Below are 19268 nucleotides of genomic sequence, written 5' to 3'. Positions count from 1 at the left end.
CTCTTACATCCTGATTCATACTTTATTTATCTTCACACTGAAGTTTAGCAGATATCAGGTGACTGAAGCTCTGCGAGCTTTATTTGTTAAAGCTGTGTGCAGGTGTTTGGGCACTTGCACACGTGTTTGCATGGACTGGATTAACATGCAAAGATCCTTCCATCTACGTTATATACGTATCAACTGTTATTACATAGTTGTTTGAATGAAATAATAATGATAACAGAAATCACCCAAATGGCCCTGGTCAAAAGTTTACATACCCTTGAATGTTTGGCCTTGTTACAGAAAATGGCAATTAAAGGTTAATTTCCCACACCTTTGGCTTTTTTAAATTGCAATTAGTGTCTGTGTATAAAGTTTGTTAGCTCTCACGTGGATACACTGAGCAGGCTAGATACTGAGCCATGAGGAGCAGAAAAGAACTGTCAAAGGCAGCTGTGGCTCGAATTGCCCCTGGTGTATGTCCCACCAGTATGAATGTGTGTGAATGTTAGTTTCTGTTTGAGCACTTAGGCTCTGTGTGTGAATGTGATGTAGAGTAACAGTGCTTTGAGTGAAGCCTAGAAAGTCGCTATCTAAATACGGATCATTCAAAAGACCTGCATAACAAGGCATTGGAGCTTTTAGAAGGTGGAAAAGGATATAAAAAGACATCAAAAGACAGTCAGTACTGTTCTATCAATTTTTAAGAAGTGGAAAATTTTCTCGATACCAAGCAAGATTTCAGCCAAAACTGCGAGAAGAATTGTTCAGGATACAAAGAAAAAGCCACAGGTAACGTCAGGACAAATACAGGCTGCTCTGGAAAAAGACGATGTGGTTGAACAAAAATGAGCTGCATGACGAGTTGCCAGAAAGAAGCCTTTACTGCGCCAATGCCACAAAAAATCCCGGTTACAATATGCCTGACAACACCTTGACACCTCACAGCTCACAGCCTCACAGCTTCTGGCACAATGTAATATGGAGTGACGAGACCAAAATAGAGCTTTATGGTCACAACCATAAGCACTATGTTTGGAGAGGGCCATAGTGAACAGAATACCATCCCCACTGTGAAGCATGGTGGTGGCTCAGTGATGTTTTGGGGGTGTGTGAGATCTAAAGGCTAAGGGAATCTTGTGAAAATTGACGGCAAGATGGATGCTGCATGTTATCAGATAATACTGGCAGACAATTTGCTTTATTCTGCACAGAAGCTGTGTTTTTACACATGGTATATATGTTACCAATTCTCCAAGGGTATGCAAACTTTTGAGCACAATTGTACATAGAACTATGCTTAGATCCACCCATAAACATAGACACATTTATCCAGAGAAAGAAGAGAGAGAGAGAGAGAGAGACCTCGACCCCTTCCTAAGAGTCGGATGTTTTAGATGCCTGTAAAAAGTCCAGTAGGAGAACTGATCAATCATCCCATAGTCTGTCCTGCCTTTGGACTAATTCCTTGGGAACATCTTAGTGTTTTAGTCGTGGAACCTGGACCAACTTGTGACCAGTTCCATCTCTCTTCCTTCATCACTCACATAAGGCTAATGTCCAGGTGACACTGTTGCTATAACTGTAAACTTTCCCTCTGACTTCTTCTAACTGCTTGTATCTTCCTCACCGTTACACCACATCCTGTGCATCATCCTGTTCGACCCGTTCTGTGCACCATTGTATCACTAGCACAGTGGGTTCACTTTTCTTTCTCCTCCCGTCTGCTGAGTTTGAGTGCCTGTAGTTAATGACAGTGTGAAGATCACGGCCAGCAGGAGTGTTTTTATTTATAACTGATATAATCGTTAAAAATGGTCTTGTGCAATCTATGACTTCGTAGTCAGGTTGCTTTTCTTAGATTAGATCTGTTGGCACAACTCAGGGACTTATTCAAATCAGCAGTTGTTATGCAACGGTGAAGTGGGGGTGGGGGGGGGCTACCTGTACCTTCCTGAAAGCTCTTCTATGAACAATAACTCACTGAACTGAACCAGCCTGTCTGTTCTGTCTCCCTTCTGCCTGTACTCCCGTCGTTGACAGACTTTGCTCATGTTGGACAGAACGTGTCGCTGTGGCAGAAACACTGTGGCTTTGCGTTTCCTGAGCAGGTTTGTCTGTCAGCGTCATCCCTGGATAGCATCAGAGATCAGCAAACTAGAGCCAGAGCTGAGGTGTAGACAGGACACTGGAGGAGATGGACCTGCAGGAGGTTTTTTAAAGATCCTTTCTACTGACAAAGAAAAGAAGAGCTACACAGATCTGAACTGTGTGTCATGGTGTTAACTTTCATTTTCAATCGATTAAACAAAAATAGGTATTAATTTCTCAAAAGGTTCTTGTTCCACAAGATCATAACAACCATAACAACAATAATATTACTTTATCCATCAAACAACGTACTTGTTTTTTTTTTTTATCAAACTAATGCATCTTGTTAAAACAAGAAATGTTTGTCTATATTATGAAAACCAACTTTATTTAAACAAGATAAGCTGGTTTAAAGTTGAGGAATGAGGAAATGGATAATGCAGCCAACATCAGCTGAATATTTCTGTAATATATTTTAAGACTTTAATATGAAGAAACTCAGGCAAAGCTTCATCGGGACTGTGTGGGTGTGGTTTGAGCAGATTTAATTGATCATCAACACAACAGCTGTCATCAGATTCAGATGCTGTCTTTAATGTGACATGACCAAAGCTGCAGTAACTGTTCCTATCGGACTCCATCACTGATCGTAATAGGCTGAAGGAGAAAAGTAGTTTGTCTTGAAGTGGCCCTACAGGCCTCGAGGGTGGTGGCTTGATCATTTTCTAAAATCAATGAAAGCTTATTGACAATCTCACGACCAGTGGCACATTACAGCTGCAGCTATTTTGATAATCGATTAATTGGTTCCAGCTTCTTAGATGTGAATATTTTCTGGTTTATTTGACAACTGAATAAATCTTTGGGTTGTCGGAGCCGTACTGCAGATATTCAAGGATAATGGTTGTCTCAGTTAAACTTACTGCTTTTCTTTCCTGCTACAGTCTTTAATATAATTTAGTAAACCTTACAAAGTCTGCTCTGTACTGGGTGTTTTGAGAGGTGAACACCGGGGCCCCCTGGTGGATTAATCCTGATTTTGTGTGTGTGTGTGTGTGTGTGTCTGACTTGATGGCAGCTTTGCTCTACAATAGAAAATCATGAACTGGTGTGGTGAATTTGATTTATCATCATCTACAGAATGCACACATAAGGATATTGTAAGTTTTAAATTTTAGTTCACTGAAGCATGCTTCTGCGCTGTTCTGGATTTCCTTTATGACCTGGGGAAAAAAGGTGACCCCCCTGTTTGTCATAGTATAATTCACACCCCGAGTTCAAACAAGCACACGTACAAGCACACACCTGGTTGCAATCTTAAAACCGCACCGCTAGTGGCCACTGAAAACTATATTACCCCTTTAACTTTAACTGTTTAAAACACACTACACAACAATACACCTACTGTATGTTCCTCACGAGACACTCAGGGGTTTAGCTTCAAGTGACTAATGTAAGCTAATGCAACATTATAGATAGATATCACTGACTGACTCTTCTCTACCTGTACTACTAGCACGCCACACGTATCAGTGGTTTTATCACTAAAGTAAAACAATGAGAAACACATTTGTACAGTCCTGCAATACAGTGTGTCACACTTTATAGATTAATTTATAGTCATGAGACACCACATCTGTCCGTGATAACACAAAATGATGATTAAAAATCTCACTTCACTCCTCACTACTGAGAGAACAAGACACTTTTGCACAGTCTGGCGTTAGAGTCCCTGCACAGCTACAGTCCACCCACACAGGTGTTTCCACTTCTTGATCAGGGCTCTTCTCAGTCCTGTGAGGGAGCCTACAGACTGTTTGGATCTTCTGTTGCACCTGTTAGGGAGAAATCATTTACACCTTCAAGGTCTGCGCACACCAGAATATTACAGCCATTGACCAGATTCTAGTTTGTAATGAGAACTCAGGGATAATTTTTTTTACAATTTTTTTCAATTGCTAAGATGCAACGGTCAAAACTGAAGCCACATTTTTAAAACTCTTCACACAGTCTGCATTACCAATGTGCATCTTGGCCATACAGTTAATCTCCCCTCCAAAAATCACCCAAACCACCAAAACACTTCATAGAAGTGTCAAAATAAACTTGTTCAACCAAAACACTGGCAACAATTCTCACTCAGAAAGTATTCATTGTCACTCATAACACTGACCTACAAAACACTAACAGGAAGCACTACGTAAATTTGAAGAACTTTTATCTTCGAAATTTGATATAAATCAGTATTTCATTATAGAATACAGTTGTTCTCAGTCACTTTCTCAGATCAGAATTAAAATTCTACTTGTTCAACCTCCAAATCATCTAGTCACTTGTGCACAGCAATTTCTCAGTCTTTTAAAAATGTCTTTGACACATTTATGCAGATGATTATGTACAATTGTCTGCTGTTTCCTACATTATCATTTGCTTACTGTATGTCATGTTGATCACAATGTATTGCAGTATACTGGTCTATCTTGTCATAAGTTCATTGCGTAAGTCACTACATGCACAATGGTTGAACACTTCATAATCTGCAAAGCATTTTTTCTACATATGTCTATTAGACTTTTTCCAGCGGAGCTGGGAACCCTATTGTAATGAATGCAAGGCATCGCGGTGCCCAGTACCGCTAAGTGGCTGGGAACCCTATTGTTTTCGTTCTTGTTTTTTATTCTTCCGAGCATAAAACTCATACTGCAGTCTAGATGGTAACTGCTAGGGACGCGAAACTCCTAGGGTAGGTCCAGTTCACTGCACGTAACTCAGGCGCAAAAATCCACACACTTCTACCTCTAGGGGGCGCTAAGTAAGGTCAACGCGTATGGGCTTGGAACTCCCGCCTACGAAGGTGGATATCAAAAACCTTATATCTACGCATTCGGGGGACGGAGCTGAATCTCATGGTATAGGCCACGCTCATTTCCGCCTTTCGCTACATCGCAAAAACTGAAAAACTTATTTTAATTAACTCCTCTGAAGCCGCAAGTCCGATCGACACCAAACTTGGCACGGATAATCTCTGGACCAAGCTGATGAAAGTTTGCAGAGGAAATTTTGATCCGGAAAACAATTTCACAATTATATGCTAGCAAATGCTACTAACAGGAAATTATGTCATATCTTCGCTTTGGAATTGCCGATCGACACCAAATTTGACACCAAATAACTACGGCTCACTACATTGCACATTCATGTCTACGTGTTTGGGGGATGCTGCCGATTCCAATGGTATAGGACACGCCTCTGTGTGATGACGTTTTCATTTCACGAAATCGCGAAAACTGGAAAACCTATTTTAATTAACTTCTCCGAACCCGCAAGTCCGATTGGCACGAAACTTGGCACAGATCATCTCTGGACAGAGCCGAACAAAGTTTGTAGAGGGAATTTTGATCCGACAAAAAATGGCCCAATTGCAAGTTAACAAATATTTGCAAAAACGCTAAAAACAGGAAGTATAACATATCTCAGGCTTGGAAAGGCCGATCAACACAAAACTTGAGGACCTTATGTGGCATGCCCCCCTGAGGGGCTGTGCAAAACGCTTGGACCCGGCTTATAACTGCTTACAGTTCTAGTTGTAATTGTTTGGCGGCAGCCTCGGGATTAGGCTCCGTAGTGCTTTTTGTGTTTTTGTTAATTAACGCTGTTTTCTGCCGTCCAGACAGCAGCGTTAAGAGCTCTTAAACATTGGACTTTCAACTGCTCATACTATTCCACCGCTCTTTATTTACCCTGGAACTTTACCGGAGTTATTAGTTGGAGGAGCAGCAGCTCTGTTTGGGATCCTTCGGAAACGTGCAGGGGAAAACGTGCATGCGCGCTGGTTAAACTGAGACAGCGGGGATTTCGCACTGCGCTCCCTTCAATCCACCTGGCGAATGTCCGCTCTCTGGCCAACAAAATGGACGAACTGCTGCTCCTCAACAGAACTAACTCGGACTTCTGCAGATCTGCTGCCCTCTATTTCACCGAATCCTGGCTCACTGAGCGCATCCCGGACAGCGCACTTCATCTACCGGGATTTAATCTCATCTACTATGCTCCATCACACTGTGTACATGTGTACATGTTTGCATGTATGTGTATGTGTACCTCTATATCATATCCACCTTCAACATGTACATAATGAGAATAGTTTACTCTTGCATCCTTTCCACTTCAATATGTCTATATTGTTTTCTTCATAGTGTGTATATTAGTGGTGTCTATTTGTTGTAGTTTGTGTCTGATTTTATTTTATTATTATTTTAGTATTGTGTTATGGTATTATTGTATGAGTAAGCACATCGTGAGCAATGTACAATCCTGAGTCAAATTCCTCATATGTGTACACATACCTGGCAATAAAACTGATTCTGATTCTGATTATGCTATGCAGTGTTGTAAAATAGTCTTGTTTTCTTTTCTGCATCACAATGACAGACATGCTCTGTCAACAAATTACAGTGCATACAGTAAAAGTGTAACTGTGAATCCTGTCCAGTCCCCTGCAATGTTCACAGTAACTCTGTACTGTAGAAAAATTTGGTGCAGCCATGTGCATTTTCAATTATTGTCACCTAAACCATAGTTTACCAATTCAAATGTATCAAAGTGACTGAGAAAACTGCATTCAGCAATTTACTTGTAAAAAAAAAACAGTTCCTGAAATTTTAGTGCTGCAATATACTTTTTCTCAGTTGTTTACACAGTAACACTGGTACCTGAGACAAAATGGCCACAGCCTGTAATTGATGTACTAAACCCTTGAACCATTTCTGATAAAACAGATACATATACAGGCACATTTTCTGTTTTACACTTAGCTTGCAGTTTTACAGTGAAACCACATTCAAAACACTACACACATAAAATGTACGTAAATGTTCTGCCAAGATTTTCTATATACATCTGTCCAGTTACTGCATTTGCCATCTTTCGGTTTTAAATGTGTTTTTAACGGTTTTGGTCTCAGTGTGTTAGCATCTGAAAAATGTGCTTTGCAGATCGTGACGTAGTAATAAGAGCTCATGGATTTTGGAGAGAGTGGTCATTGAATGCATTTTGTGTGAAAGCAATGAAAAATGATTCACACTTTGGTCCACATACACTTCTGTTTCGCTGACTGTGTGAAGAGTTTTGACAATGTGACTTCAGTTTGAACCAATGCAGGTTAGCAATTGAAAAAAACTTTTAAGAGAGCCAGTCAGTGATTGGTTTTACTCTGGAAGCTGAGGAGCTTTGGCAGCACATACTTGACATGGCCTGGCTGAAAACATTTAATAACTGAACATTACAACACTATGCAGCACCCTGAGTGTAAAGAGCAAAAACAAGTGCTCTAAAATGGTTAACATTACAGGTAAGGTCATAACTCTGATGTCTGTGCTGTGCTCAGAAAGGCTAAATATAAAACTGCTGATACCTCACCTACTACACTCACCTGTCTGGACATTGATTCAGGGTCCCAGGGTCCAGCTGGAACTTCTATAACAAGTCTCTTATTCCCTGTGCCATACGGACAGTGGACACAGAATAACTGCATCCCCTGTTATAAGATTTTCTCTCTTGTATTAGTTTTGGCGTAGCTGCTCCTACCTGTGCATTTAATACCTTTCCTGTCTTTATTATGCAATCAAAAAATAGTCTGAGAGTAAAACTATCCACACTCACAAACTTGTGATCTTTCATCCAAATGTTTTGTGAATCCAAAATGTGGAGCTGAAATCTCGTACAAGAGAGGCATCGCCAGTCCTGATCACAGTGACAGCTCGGCAACATCCACCGTTAGTGAACGCCAGAGGGAGTTGAATTCTGTGCAGAGCAGGAGCAAAGAAAAGCTATGCTGTCTTAGTCATGGCAACAATGCTGTGTTTGAAAATGTGCATGTAGATTGCTTTTTACAAGTTCGATTGTTCACACACATTTTCTGAAAGAATGCCTCATTCTCAGAACTCCACACACAATGGGCAAAACCCCTCAAGTCTCCTGCAAAATGAAACTTTACATTCAAAACAATGTTATTTCTTCTCAAAATGGTATTGTGTTTTCAAATGACACAAATCATATTATTAGACATTCATAAGAACCAGTTGAACACTGATGTGCTCAATGGAAAACACTTCCCCATTCATCATAATGACTTAGACCTTTTTTTGTTCAGTGTTACACTTACAGACAGTACATACAAAAGTGTGTTGTAAAATATTTGAGAATATTGTTTAATACTCCGCACACACAAATACACGGTAAAATATATTTTATTTGATGTACAGTGTACATCCCATTCCCAACCAACACAAAGTTGCACATACACTACATACAAAAAAGAATTTACTGTACACAGTTACAGTAAAAAATAAAAACACAAACTATGCTGCATCCTCTCTTCTGTTGCGGTCTGGCCACAGCACCTCATCCACATCACAAGCAATGTCTTCCCTGGCCAAGCAGCGGGGGAAATATCGCCATGCATCCTCCATAGCTTGGAGAGGTATATGCGTTTGTGGATTTCGGGCAGACACTTTCCTTCTTCAGGCAGGAAAAAAAAGCCTCAATAGGATTGAGGAATGGAGAATATGGAGGGGGATAAACCACTAAAAAGCGTGGGTGGGCAGTGAACCAGTTACGAACCAGAGCAGCCCTGTGGAACCTGAGCTGCTCTGGGCCATCTACCTGATCTGGTGGAATGAGTGTGTTGTGTAGGGTGTCCAGGAATGTGATCAGATGGGCGGTGTTGGAGGGGCCAAGGGTAGCATGGTGATGGATGACGCTGTGGTGGGTAATCGCTGCACACATTGTGATGTTTCCTCCGCGCTGGCCAGGGACTTCAACAATGGCACGCTGGCCGATGACATTCCTTCCCCTCTTTCGTCTTTGTGAGGTTGAACCCAACGTCATCAATGAAGATGAACTGGTGCTCCACTGCAGCCACCTCTAGCTCAAGGACTCTCTGAAACACACATGACAATATCAGAAATAGACATGGAGTGGTCGCTATTGTGAAGCACAATCATTATGATTACAATATTGAAATATGTATAATTTACTGTATGCAGTGTTGAGTACGCATCAATTGTGGGACTCACTTGCACATAGTTATCTCAATTCTTTGACTCTTTCTGAATTGCGTTCAAATGGCACCCTGTAGACCTGCTTCATCCTGAGATGATTTCTGCGCAAGAAGACGTTCCTGACCACCTTGTGTTGGTAATCTTTCAGTTCTGCCAAACAAGTAGTAAAATACTGTCAATACAAAGTAGGTATACATTTCCTAAATACTTGAAACATACTTTACAGTATTTTTACAGTCCTACAGAACAGTTCACAGGCAATACTGTACTACTGTACTCATTGAGTACTGTATTGATATGCAGTACTGCAATTTGCTAGTGAGAGTAGATTTCTTACCTATTCTCATTTCGGAAAGTCCGGATGATGGTGACAGTGTACCTGCTCAGATTTGGCTGTACTCTGATCAACCAAAGTGGCTCGGATCTCATCAGAGATTACAGTCCTCGTCCTCGTCCTCGTCCTCGTCCTCGTCCTCTCACGCCGCTGCGTCTGTTTCCAATGTTGGCATCCATTGCTCCATTGACGAGCTCACCTGTTGGCCTTTTATGCTAAAGCTCTGATTGCTAATTGGAAAACTGTGTGACGGGTGTTTGCCCTTGTGATGAGTCTGTGTGCATATTTGAATGGCAGTGTGTTCCTTGTGAAAACAAGATATTTTCTGCATGAAACTTGTGCAAAAGCAGAGAATTGTGTGTAGTGTTTTGAAAAAAGTGTGTTTTTAGAACTGCAATTTGAGTGTAAAGCAGGAATTGTACTTGTAGTTTAGCAGAATTGGTTCAGGGGGTTGGTGAATGAGTTACATGTTGTGGTCATTGTGTCTCAAGTACCAGAATTTGTGTGCAAACAATTGAGAAAGACTGTATGTAATCAGCCCACCTACGATTCTCACCTGTGAAACACCAACGCAGCGTCACTGATGGCCGAATAGTTTTTTTGCTGAGTGTTTATAATCTAAGCTAAACGGTTACATCTCTAATGTGCGACGGGGTGTCACAGGGTTTTGATGTCATTTTTGGGCCTACATGGATCCCTCCATGCAAAGAGCTTTAATTTCCCGTTTAAAAATTTTAATTGATTGGTGAACCAAATGTGAAGGTGAAGGTAAACAGACCAGTGGAGGGAAACTAGAGAGACGCTCCATGAGCTATCGTGAGCTTAACCGGTTAGCTCAGCAGTCCACCGCTAACTATGCAAGGAGTCACTGGCACTGGTCACGTCCTTCCACCTATGAGCAGATGTCACTGTGGTGCACTTTATTGCCCAGCACATCGGCCTAACTCCCACCTGATCAGATGTCCAATACACCTGTGAGGCTGTACAGGGCTTTAAAGGTTTCAGCACAGAGCTTAATGTAACACCCTGTAGATAGTTTCAATGGTTTCCTCTCACATATCTGGACATGTCTAAATTTGCAGTAAAGTAACAGTAAGTCTGTCATTTCACTCCATAAGTTCAGTGATACAAACACATCACCATGTCCTTTCTGATAAGCCTCACAAACTGGAGTAGGTCACCTCAGCCATCTTTAACCTAGAGAATGTTATCCGATGGCCGGCCTGATATCCTACCTGATACTGTTTATTTTTCCTACGTGAGGATACAAACAGACCTTCAGTGTGATAATAAGTTGATACAGCTAGATAGAGCCTTGAGTGTTTAGCAGTGAAGGAATAACAAGTAGTAACATGGAGAAACTGGGCCATGATGTTACAGTTTTTGTCAATTCACCAGGCTTTTGAACTAAAATTTCAAAACCATAACTCCATTTTTCAAAATGCACACGCATTTCTCTAAACTCTACACACAAGTCCCTTCATTCCTCATTGCCTTCTCCATGTGGTCATTGAGAAAACACTTAGATTCAATATTGTTCACTCAAGTCAGCACAGGTTGAGCTCAATTAGCTCACAGCTACCCAGGTGGAAACACACCAATCAAAACCTTCAATAGATAGATAAAAGGGCCAGAATCACTTCATTCAGTTTTGGAACAATGGATCTAGAGTATGGAGAGGAGTAAGAAGTGAAGGAAGAGAAACAGTAGCAGTTGGAGGAGGAGATGGGCTAGGAGGAAGATGAGGAGGTGGAAGAGGCGGAGCAGGAGGAGGAGGAGATGGAGAAGAAGGTGGAGAACGAGAATCTCTGGCCTGTCCCAGAGCAAAGACAGAACGCTGGGGCAGAATAATTTCTTGTTTGGTGTGTTGTACTGTACAGTACACCAAGGAATAATAATTATCTCACCAGTGTGTCAGGCTGTGTCGTAGTGTGTGTGTTTCTGAGGGCTTGTGTGTCATGTCTGAGGGCAAATTTAGTTTTTTCAGCAAGATTGAATGGTTTTGAGTGGAGAGCTTCATTTTGACCTGAAAATAGGACGTTTGGGGAATTGGGTGAGAAGTTGTGGAATTGTGTTAAGAGACAGGAGGTTGATCAGCTGGCTCTCTGGTGCGGTCAGAACAACCTGGACCTCAACACGCTCAAAACTGTGGAGATGACCGTGGACTTCAGGAGGAGCCCCCCCACTCTGCCCCCCAATCACCATTCTAAACAGCCCTGTGTCTGCTGTGGAATCCTTCAGGTTTCTGGGTTCCACTATATCCCAGGAGATCATCAAGAAGGCCCAGCAGAGGATGTACTTCCTGCCTAAGGAGCTGCTGATCCAGTTCTACACAGCCATCATCCAGTCTGTCCTCTGCACCTCCATCACTGTCTGGTTTGGATCTGCCACCAAAAAGGACAGGAGCAGACAGTCAGGACTGCAGGAAAGATCATCGGTGCCAACCTGCCCTCCATTCAGGACTTATACATTTCCAGAGTCAGGAAACAGGCAGGAAACATGCAGATCCAGACACTGCAGATTCATCTCACCCCGGACACAACCTGAGCTTCTGATCTCTGGTGCTACAGAGCACTGTACGCCAAAACCAACAGACTCAGGAGCAGTTTCTTTCCACAAGCCATCACTCTGATGATGTGGGCACTGCAGGCTTTGATTTCTGTTGCTTCGCCAACCAGACTGGCCCTCAAGTAGCAGCCTTAAGTCCAAGTCCAAGTGTCTGTGACACATGTTTCAGCTATAAAGTCGGAAGAAAACTAATGAAAAAACAAACATGTTGTGAAGTTTGATGGAGCTACTGGTGTTGCCATTGACAAATTCCATAATGAATAATAAAACTCACTTGATAGGCTAATTTAAAAAATTGAAAAGTTAAAAGAGTAGACTACATAGAATCCATCATATCACATAAAAATAGGCCTACAGTAGAAAAAGAAGAGCAGTGGTGCACATCTCTGATTTGTTCAGCTGTTTCAGATTTTTTTTTTTTAAATGAATGAACAAAGTGGAATTTAACATCAATTTAATTTGTTAAATTTGTCCTTAGACTCTCGAGCTGGATGAGGAAAAGCTCCCAAATAAAAACTATTTTAATGGGGAATCTGGGCTGTATAGTTTAAGCTCTGGTTGGTGCACAGAGAGTGGGGCAGAGAGGGGTCAGTAAGGGCCCACAGCCCAGTTTGGACCTGGAACACCAGGTATGATCCCATTATGGATGCACAGTGATGTTTAGATGTAATGCTCTTGGTATCTGGGCTTGTGCGTGATGTTTTGGTCTTTGTTTGAATATAAGATCCAAATAACACATCGAACATATGTTTCCTCCAAAATCTGTTACTGAAGCTCATCATCATTTTATTCCGTGTGGAACAGAGGAGAGGAAAATATCCTCAGGTTTGGTTAAAGGGAATGTTGGTTTGTGCAATGAACTTTAACCTGTCCAATAAATTAGCTTGTTGCAACAGTCATGTCTTGTTGAAGCAGTTTATTAATCAACCAGCAGGTGGCGCCTGACAACTGCATCACTGCAGTGGAGGCTTCAGCCATCAACAAGATGTGTTTATTCTGTTTATGTTTGAGTTGTCGTTGAGGGTGTTCATGTGATACATACCCCCCCCCCCCCCCATACAGCCTTTTATTAAAACATAATGTTCAAAAACATGTATACAAATGATCAAGTAATTATTTCAGGGAATGTAAAGAGACCACCTCTAATGCAGGAATATGAAAAGGACATTACATCAGGAGAGATGAAACCATGAAGGCCTCATTAAGTATTCATGCCTGAGTGGACTGACCTGTTTGAGAGGAAAAACACAATAATCAATATGTTCCTGATAAACTCTTCACTGCCACCCTGTGTAGAAACCCTCACGTGAATAGAAAGACTTTTGTTGGGGCCAATCAGCAGGGCCCGTTAGAAACAGTGGGACAGGTGAATTTGGATCCAGTAACCATAGAGAGCCAGAACAAACAGAGAAGTTTCCGCTCGCACCATCAGCTGTTGAGAGGTTTGTGTTTCAAAATAAAAGCGCTACTGTAATCCTGAATGCCTTTACAGCGTGTTTTTGTCTGTTATGTTTTATTGTGATACTTACTAAGCCGGAAGTGATGGTGTCATTAGCTCAACCTTGACAGGTACTCCGCCGGAGAAGCCTCTAATGTCGCCTAAACGAAAGAAACTTAGCTCGACAAGTTTTCTTTCGACAGTGACAGACGCAGCGGCCCCTGGAACTCTTATGTGAACATTTCTCCCCCGACCTGAGCGTGCGGTGCAGCTAGTTTGGGCCTGTCCGCTTCACGTTGGGCTGGTTGGGAGGCACACCGAACTGTACAATGCACATGCTGGCCTCAAACGGATCCATAATGGACAACTTGAACTCGGAGTTGGTGAAAATTAAAGCGCACTTCTGCGGGTGAGTACGTACTTTGATGACAGGTAACGATGCCAAGAGGAAACACCTGTGGAGCCTTCCAGATGAGATCTGTTGGTGTCATGGGTCAGTGTGAAGGGTCGTGATCTTCAGAGATCAGACTGCCACTCACCTGGGAATAATGACATATTCAATAATAAGTGTAGAGTGCTTCAAAAGCGTTCACACCGTGATAAGAATACTGAATATGCCTGCTTGTAGTGAATATGTAATTTCATTTTCATTTTATTATATAATAAGTTATAATTTCATCAGTGTTGCTGTGGGTGTGGTGTGGCCTGGTCCATATAGTGATTATTTTCATCAAATACAATCATGTCACTGCTTTGTCAAGTATTCATCTCCATAATGTTAGAAATTAAAGCTCTTCTAATTTACTTCCACTGAAAGATTATCTCCTATTGCTCTAGTCATTATAGAAATGTTTAGTTGTCTTTGAAGGAGCCTCTGTTCTCTGCTTTCTTTAACTCGCTTTAATATCCAGGGGTGTATCAAATGTGATTTTTCAGGCATGTCTATGAGGATCCTTATTGTGATGTAACATCTGAACTTTGCTCTAAACACTGAATAACTCTACTAGAAGCTGTAAAGGTAGTGTAAGGTTATTGAAGGTCATTGGTAATGGTAGTGTTTCGTGATTTTCTCCTGGCAGTGTTTCTGCTGAGTCTCATGAACAGAAAGTTTAACTGCCTCTGAAAATGTCACTCATCACTGGACCTGTTCGCAGCTCTGCCTCGTGTCTGCTGTAAATCAATGCAGCTCCGTATAAACAGGACACATTATGCTCCTAGTTAAATACTCAGACAAACAAACAGTTACAGTATCTAAAAAAAGTGAGTACACCCCTCACATTTCTGTAAATATTTGATTATATCTTTTCATGTGACAAAACTGAAGAAATGACACTTAGCTACAATGTAAAGTAGTGGGTGTACAGTCTGGATAACAGAGTAAATTTGCTGTCCCCTCAAAATAACACATCAAACAGCCATTAATGTCTAAACCGCTGGCAACAAAAGTGAGGACACCCGTAAGTGAAAATGTCCAAATTGGGCCTAATTGACCCTTCGCTAAGCCACACCCCGAATACACAGCTGGCCAACATGAATAATTGTACAACAGTGCGAAGTGTGAAGACTGTAACACCAATAAAAGTGCAGCAACACAGATAAAAGGATGATATCAGAGATGTTACCCCACTGCATGCTGGGAAGCCATCAGGCATGCTCACTCCCAATGCTTCACATGATGCCAAGGTTCTCTGACACACCTGCGTTGGGCAGCCAGTTCAGTCGATCCTGTGCTCATTTTTATGCAGCAGTCAGGGTTTACTGGACCAGCTCTAAACCAGTAAGCTACTCAGATGCTAGGTAACATAGCAAGAGCCCTACCAAAGTGCACAACTGTTCTGGGGCCACAGACAGCTATAGGGGCTCCCAGATTTACCCTATTTAGGTCCATTTAATATGATTAATTGCACATGTCAGAAATTAGCACCACTAGAGTAGAATTTCAGCCACGATAGGTCCTTCATCTTGCAGTTCTGGTCTTGTAGAGGGACTGTGTTAGAGTTTTTTTATGTAAAATGTGTAAATTGCTAGTTAGTTAGTATTAGTATTGTTCCATCACTGAACTGATGCTTTTCATTATCAGCAGGTCTGACAATCATTATCTTTAATCTTGAACTGGATCAGTTTATATAATGACAGAAATACTGAGAGACATATTTTTGTAAATATTTGATTATATATTTTCTTGTGTATATGTATAACATAAAGTATGTTGCCTTCAAAAGAACATACATGGTAAATGATTTGACATTTTAGAAATTAATAAAAATGGTCTCTGCTGTATAAATCTGTCCTGATGCTGATCTTTCTGACCTCAAACTTCAGTAAAATAAACAGCTCTTCAGCAAGTTAAACCTCAGATGGTCTCTTCAGGAGTTTAGGTGATTTCTGCAGGGCACAGTGTTCAGGTTCAGACAAAACCACAGGTGCAGTTTAAACCTAGCTAAGCTAGCAGAGCAACGTTCGGGTCTGTTGATCTGAAGCATTTATGTGGTTACCATGTTTGATATTAAGCTTAACTTGGACAAACATGTGTCTTTGTCTTTCAACTCCAAAAACAATTTTATCTTCTTTATCTTGTAACTATCTGGATTCATCATTTATCTCTTGACTAATGTGATTCTTTGTTTATCAGCAAAACATTTCATTATTGCAGCTGGTGCACAACATGGCACCAGTAGCTCTGTGGAAATCTGTGTACTGTTGAAAGTTTTCGTGCCAACTGATAAAGCATGTTGTGTGTTTGTGTTATTTTTCATTTTGTATTGATGTTGGTTCCATTTGTAATTATACATATAAGCTGCAGGTGATTTAAATGAGATCAGAAACAAGAGCCGGGAATCAGCTGAACTGTATTTTTAATAGCTGGAAGAAACTTGCATGCTCATCTCTGCCACACTAATCTTGCTACAGTTAGCATGTTAGCTGTACAGCAGTCTGAATAGTAGCATGGCAACTGTAGTCTAATGTCGGGACGTCCCAGTCAAGTTTTTTACGAGTCATTTGATATTGATTAGCTGCAGATACCTGCAGAGTCCTGATCCGATCCTTGTATTTTCCTATATGAAACAGTTGCACAGTGGACACTTCAACTACAGTAAAGTTATTAAAATCAATCCAATATATGCTTGACTATTAGTTAGCACTGCAATGCATTAAGGAAAAAAGCCTGCATCCAAGCTGTTCCTCATTGTTTTTTTAATTTCTTCTTATGAAATAACAAAGTAAACAGAATATTTTTAAAATGACTAAATGAGTAGTTCTACTTCGAGGAGCTGTAATAGCTTAACTTTAACGTTTACAGTCACAACAAATAGTCTGTGTTGCTTCGGCGCAGCCTTTGCCTGATTTACCTGAGTGAACTGTATTATGTTGGTTGTTTTTTTTTTTTTTAGGTGCCGTATGAAATGCTTGCAGACATTACAAGTGGCTGTTGGACTGCCTTAGTTTTCCAATTTAAAATATTTCCACACTGCAGACATTTGCATCCTGCAACAAACTGCTCTCCGTTTACAGCACCTCTGTGACAGCTAATGTGAAACAAAGGATTGGGCTGAGGTCCGTGCTCAATAAAGCCGTTATGATCTGTTAAAAATGTCATGGTCAGTCCAGATCTGATCTTTACGATCTGACACACTGCAATGAACATTTCTGAGCTGAAAAGAAGTTGTAAAAGCTGATTAGAATATATTGACTTATATTCATAAGCATTTTAGAAAAAAATCTCTTGAATTTGGAATTAAAGAACTGGAACCACTTTATGTTGTGAATGGGACATTTTATCTGTGTTCTCTGGTGGACAAACTTTGGAGTGTAGACCTGATCTCAGACACACAGCATCCATTACTTGTGATTTATCAGCTGAGATACAGATGTATCTGTGGTAACCTGATACTGGTGACTGCACTTATGTTATTTGATAAATGAATTGAAAGATGAATTAAATGATGACTGAATGACTTCCTGTAGATCAACTAATTGACAGAACTAGTTAGTTGACGCTGCCACGGCACTACTTGAATGATGTTGTGGAAAACCCTGTAATTTAACAGAAACAGGCTCCACAGCATGCTCAGCCTGGCGTATGCTGGCATCTAATGATTAAGAGGTCAGAAAAGGTTAAACAGACTCAAATATTAAAGCCTGAGAATGAAAAGCCACCTTGTTCAACACTTTATTAATCCAGTTAGCACGCTCAAAGGGCCTCTCAGCCCAGAATAACACTGAAGAGTTCTGCTCTTTTATACTAAGGTTTTTCAAACGGCAGAGAGAAGGAGCGAATATTCTCTGATTCAGGTTGAGTGTGCAGGTAGGAGCTAATGGTCAGGACACATGGTTGCTGATCATCAGTCAATGTTAACTGTTGTTCGATCTGACTCTGGGATGCTTCCTCTGCAGGACAGGTCTCCTTATTGTTGCTGTGGCTGTCAGTGAAGTGCTACTTCTCAGTTTCCTGATTCAGAACTCTGAACTGGGTCAAAAGTTCTTCTCAACTCTCGGCTTGTTAATACCCAAACATGTATTTTTAGAGGAGAGTGTGTGTAGACATGTGGCTCTGTTAAACCCAGGCTAATCCAGTCAAATTTTATATAATCTTTAAACACAACCCCCCTGAATGACGTTGTATGTTGAACATAGATGGTTACCATTAACACTATTATAAATATCTGTACCATTTTTCATTTAGTTTATAGCAACATTACCTTCACTGTCTGTACCTCTGTGTGTATATTGTGTAGGCTGCCTCCCTCCCCTCTCTCTCTCTCCTTACATCCCTCTCTCTCTCTCTTTCTCTCTCTCTCTCTCTTTCACTCTCTTTTTCTCTCTCTCTCTCTTTCACTCTCTTTCTCTCTCTCTTTCTCTCTCTCTCTCTCTCTCACCCCAACCGGTCGAGGCAGATGGCCGCCCACCCTGAGCCATGGTTCTGCTCGAGGTTTCTGCCTCTTAAAAGGAAGTTTTTCCTTGCCTCTGTCTCCTAGTGCTTGCTCTTGGTGGGAACTGTTGGGCTTCTGTAAATAACATCACAGAGTACGGTCTAGACCTGCTCTTTTATGAAAAGCGCTGTGAGATAACTGTTGTTGTGATTTGGCGCTATATAAATAAAATTGAATTGAATTGAATTGAATTGAACATTCATTCAACATTCATGTCTGTTAGAGCTGTCGTTCCATATACTCAGCAGACAGGTCAGAATTCTTGTCTGTACTTGGTCAACATGTGAACATGCAACACCAGCAAAATAAGTATCTGCTCTAAGAATACATGATTGGGATTATGAGCAGACATTCGTTGCCAGCTTGACATTTTTGAGATTTAACACTGAGCCTTATTGTGAAACAGGATTTATGGTAGAGACGTCAATATATGTTAAAGAGTTATAGCATTGTTATATATAGTAACTTATTGCAGCAGAAGTTATTGCCCCATTTTAAACACTACCTAGGAGCGTATGGCAACCAAAAGGATTGTTCTTTAGCAGTTTTTATCTTTTTAAAAAGAAGATTTTTACACTAAGGAGGTTGGTTTGTTTAAACTGATCTCCACATGTAGTTTATTTCTTCACCTTTCACTAAACAAAACAATGCAGGTTAAAAAGTTAATCCAGAAGTAATGTGTCCTTTCAGCCTATTACCAGCAGTCACATACAAAGCTCCTCTCCAATCTTTTTTTAATTGTCTATGTTTATTAATAGTGCGAGACAAGTGATTAACAGGGAGACATGTAGGAGACGTGACGAGGCAAAAGAGAGAAACGACAACAGAAAGAATAAACAAAATATAAACACATAAGCTAA

General features: G+C 40.9%; 1 protein-coding gene across 1 annotated transcript in view; it reads left to right on the top strand.

The window, feature by feature from the left end:
* Positions 1 to 13155: 13155 nt before the first annotated feature.
* The window catches only part of prkcz (protein kinase C, zeta), a 135591-nt gene continuing 129478 nt past the window's right edge, over positions 13156 to 19268 (top strand). The window contains exon 1 of the mRNA XM_038723448.1: positions 13156 to 13886. Coding sequence (XP_038579376.1) covers positions 13807 to 13886 — 80 coding nt within the window. The 5' untranslated portion in view covers positions 13156 to 13806. The remainder of the gene's footprint in view (positions 13887 to 19268) is intronic.

The sequence above is a fragment of the Micropterus salmoides genome, unplaced genomic scaffold (assembly GCF_014851395.1).
Source record: "Micropterus salmoides isolate LMB-PRFRI ecotype aquatic unplaced genomic scaffold, ASM1485139v1 Ms_hic_scaffold_16, whole genome shotgun sequence".
Taxonomy (NCBI): Eukaryota; Metazoa; Chordata; class Actinopteri; order Centrarchiformes; family Centrarchidae; genus Micropterus; species Micropterus salmoides.
Note: the sequence above shows the minus strand (reverse complement) of the source record. Positions and strands in the feature narration are given on the sequence as shown.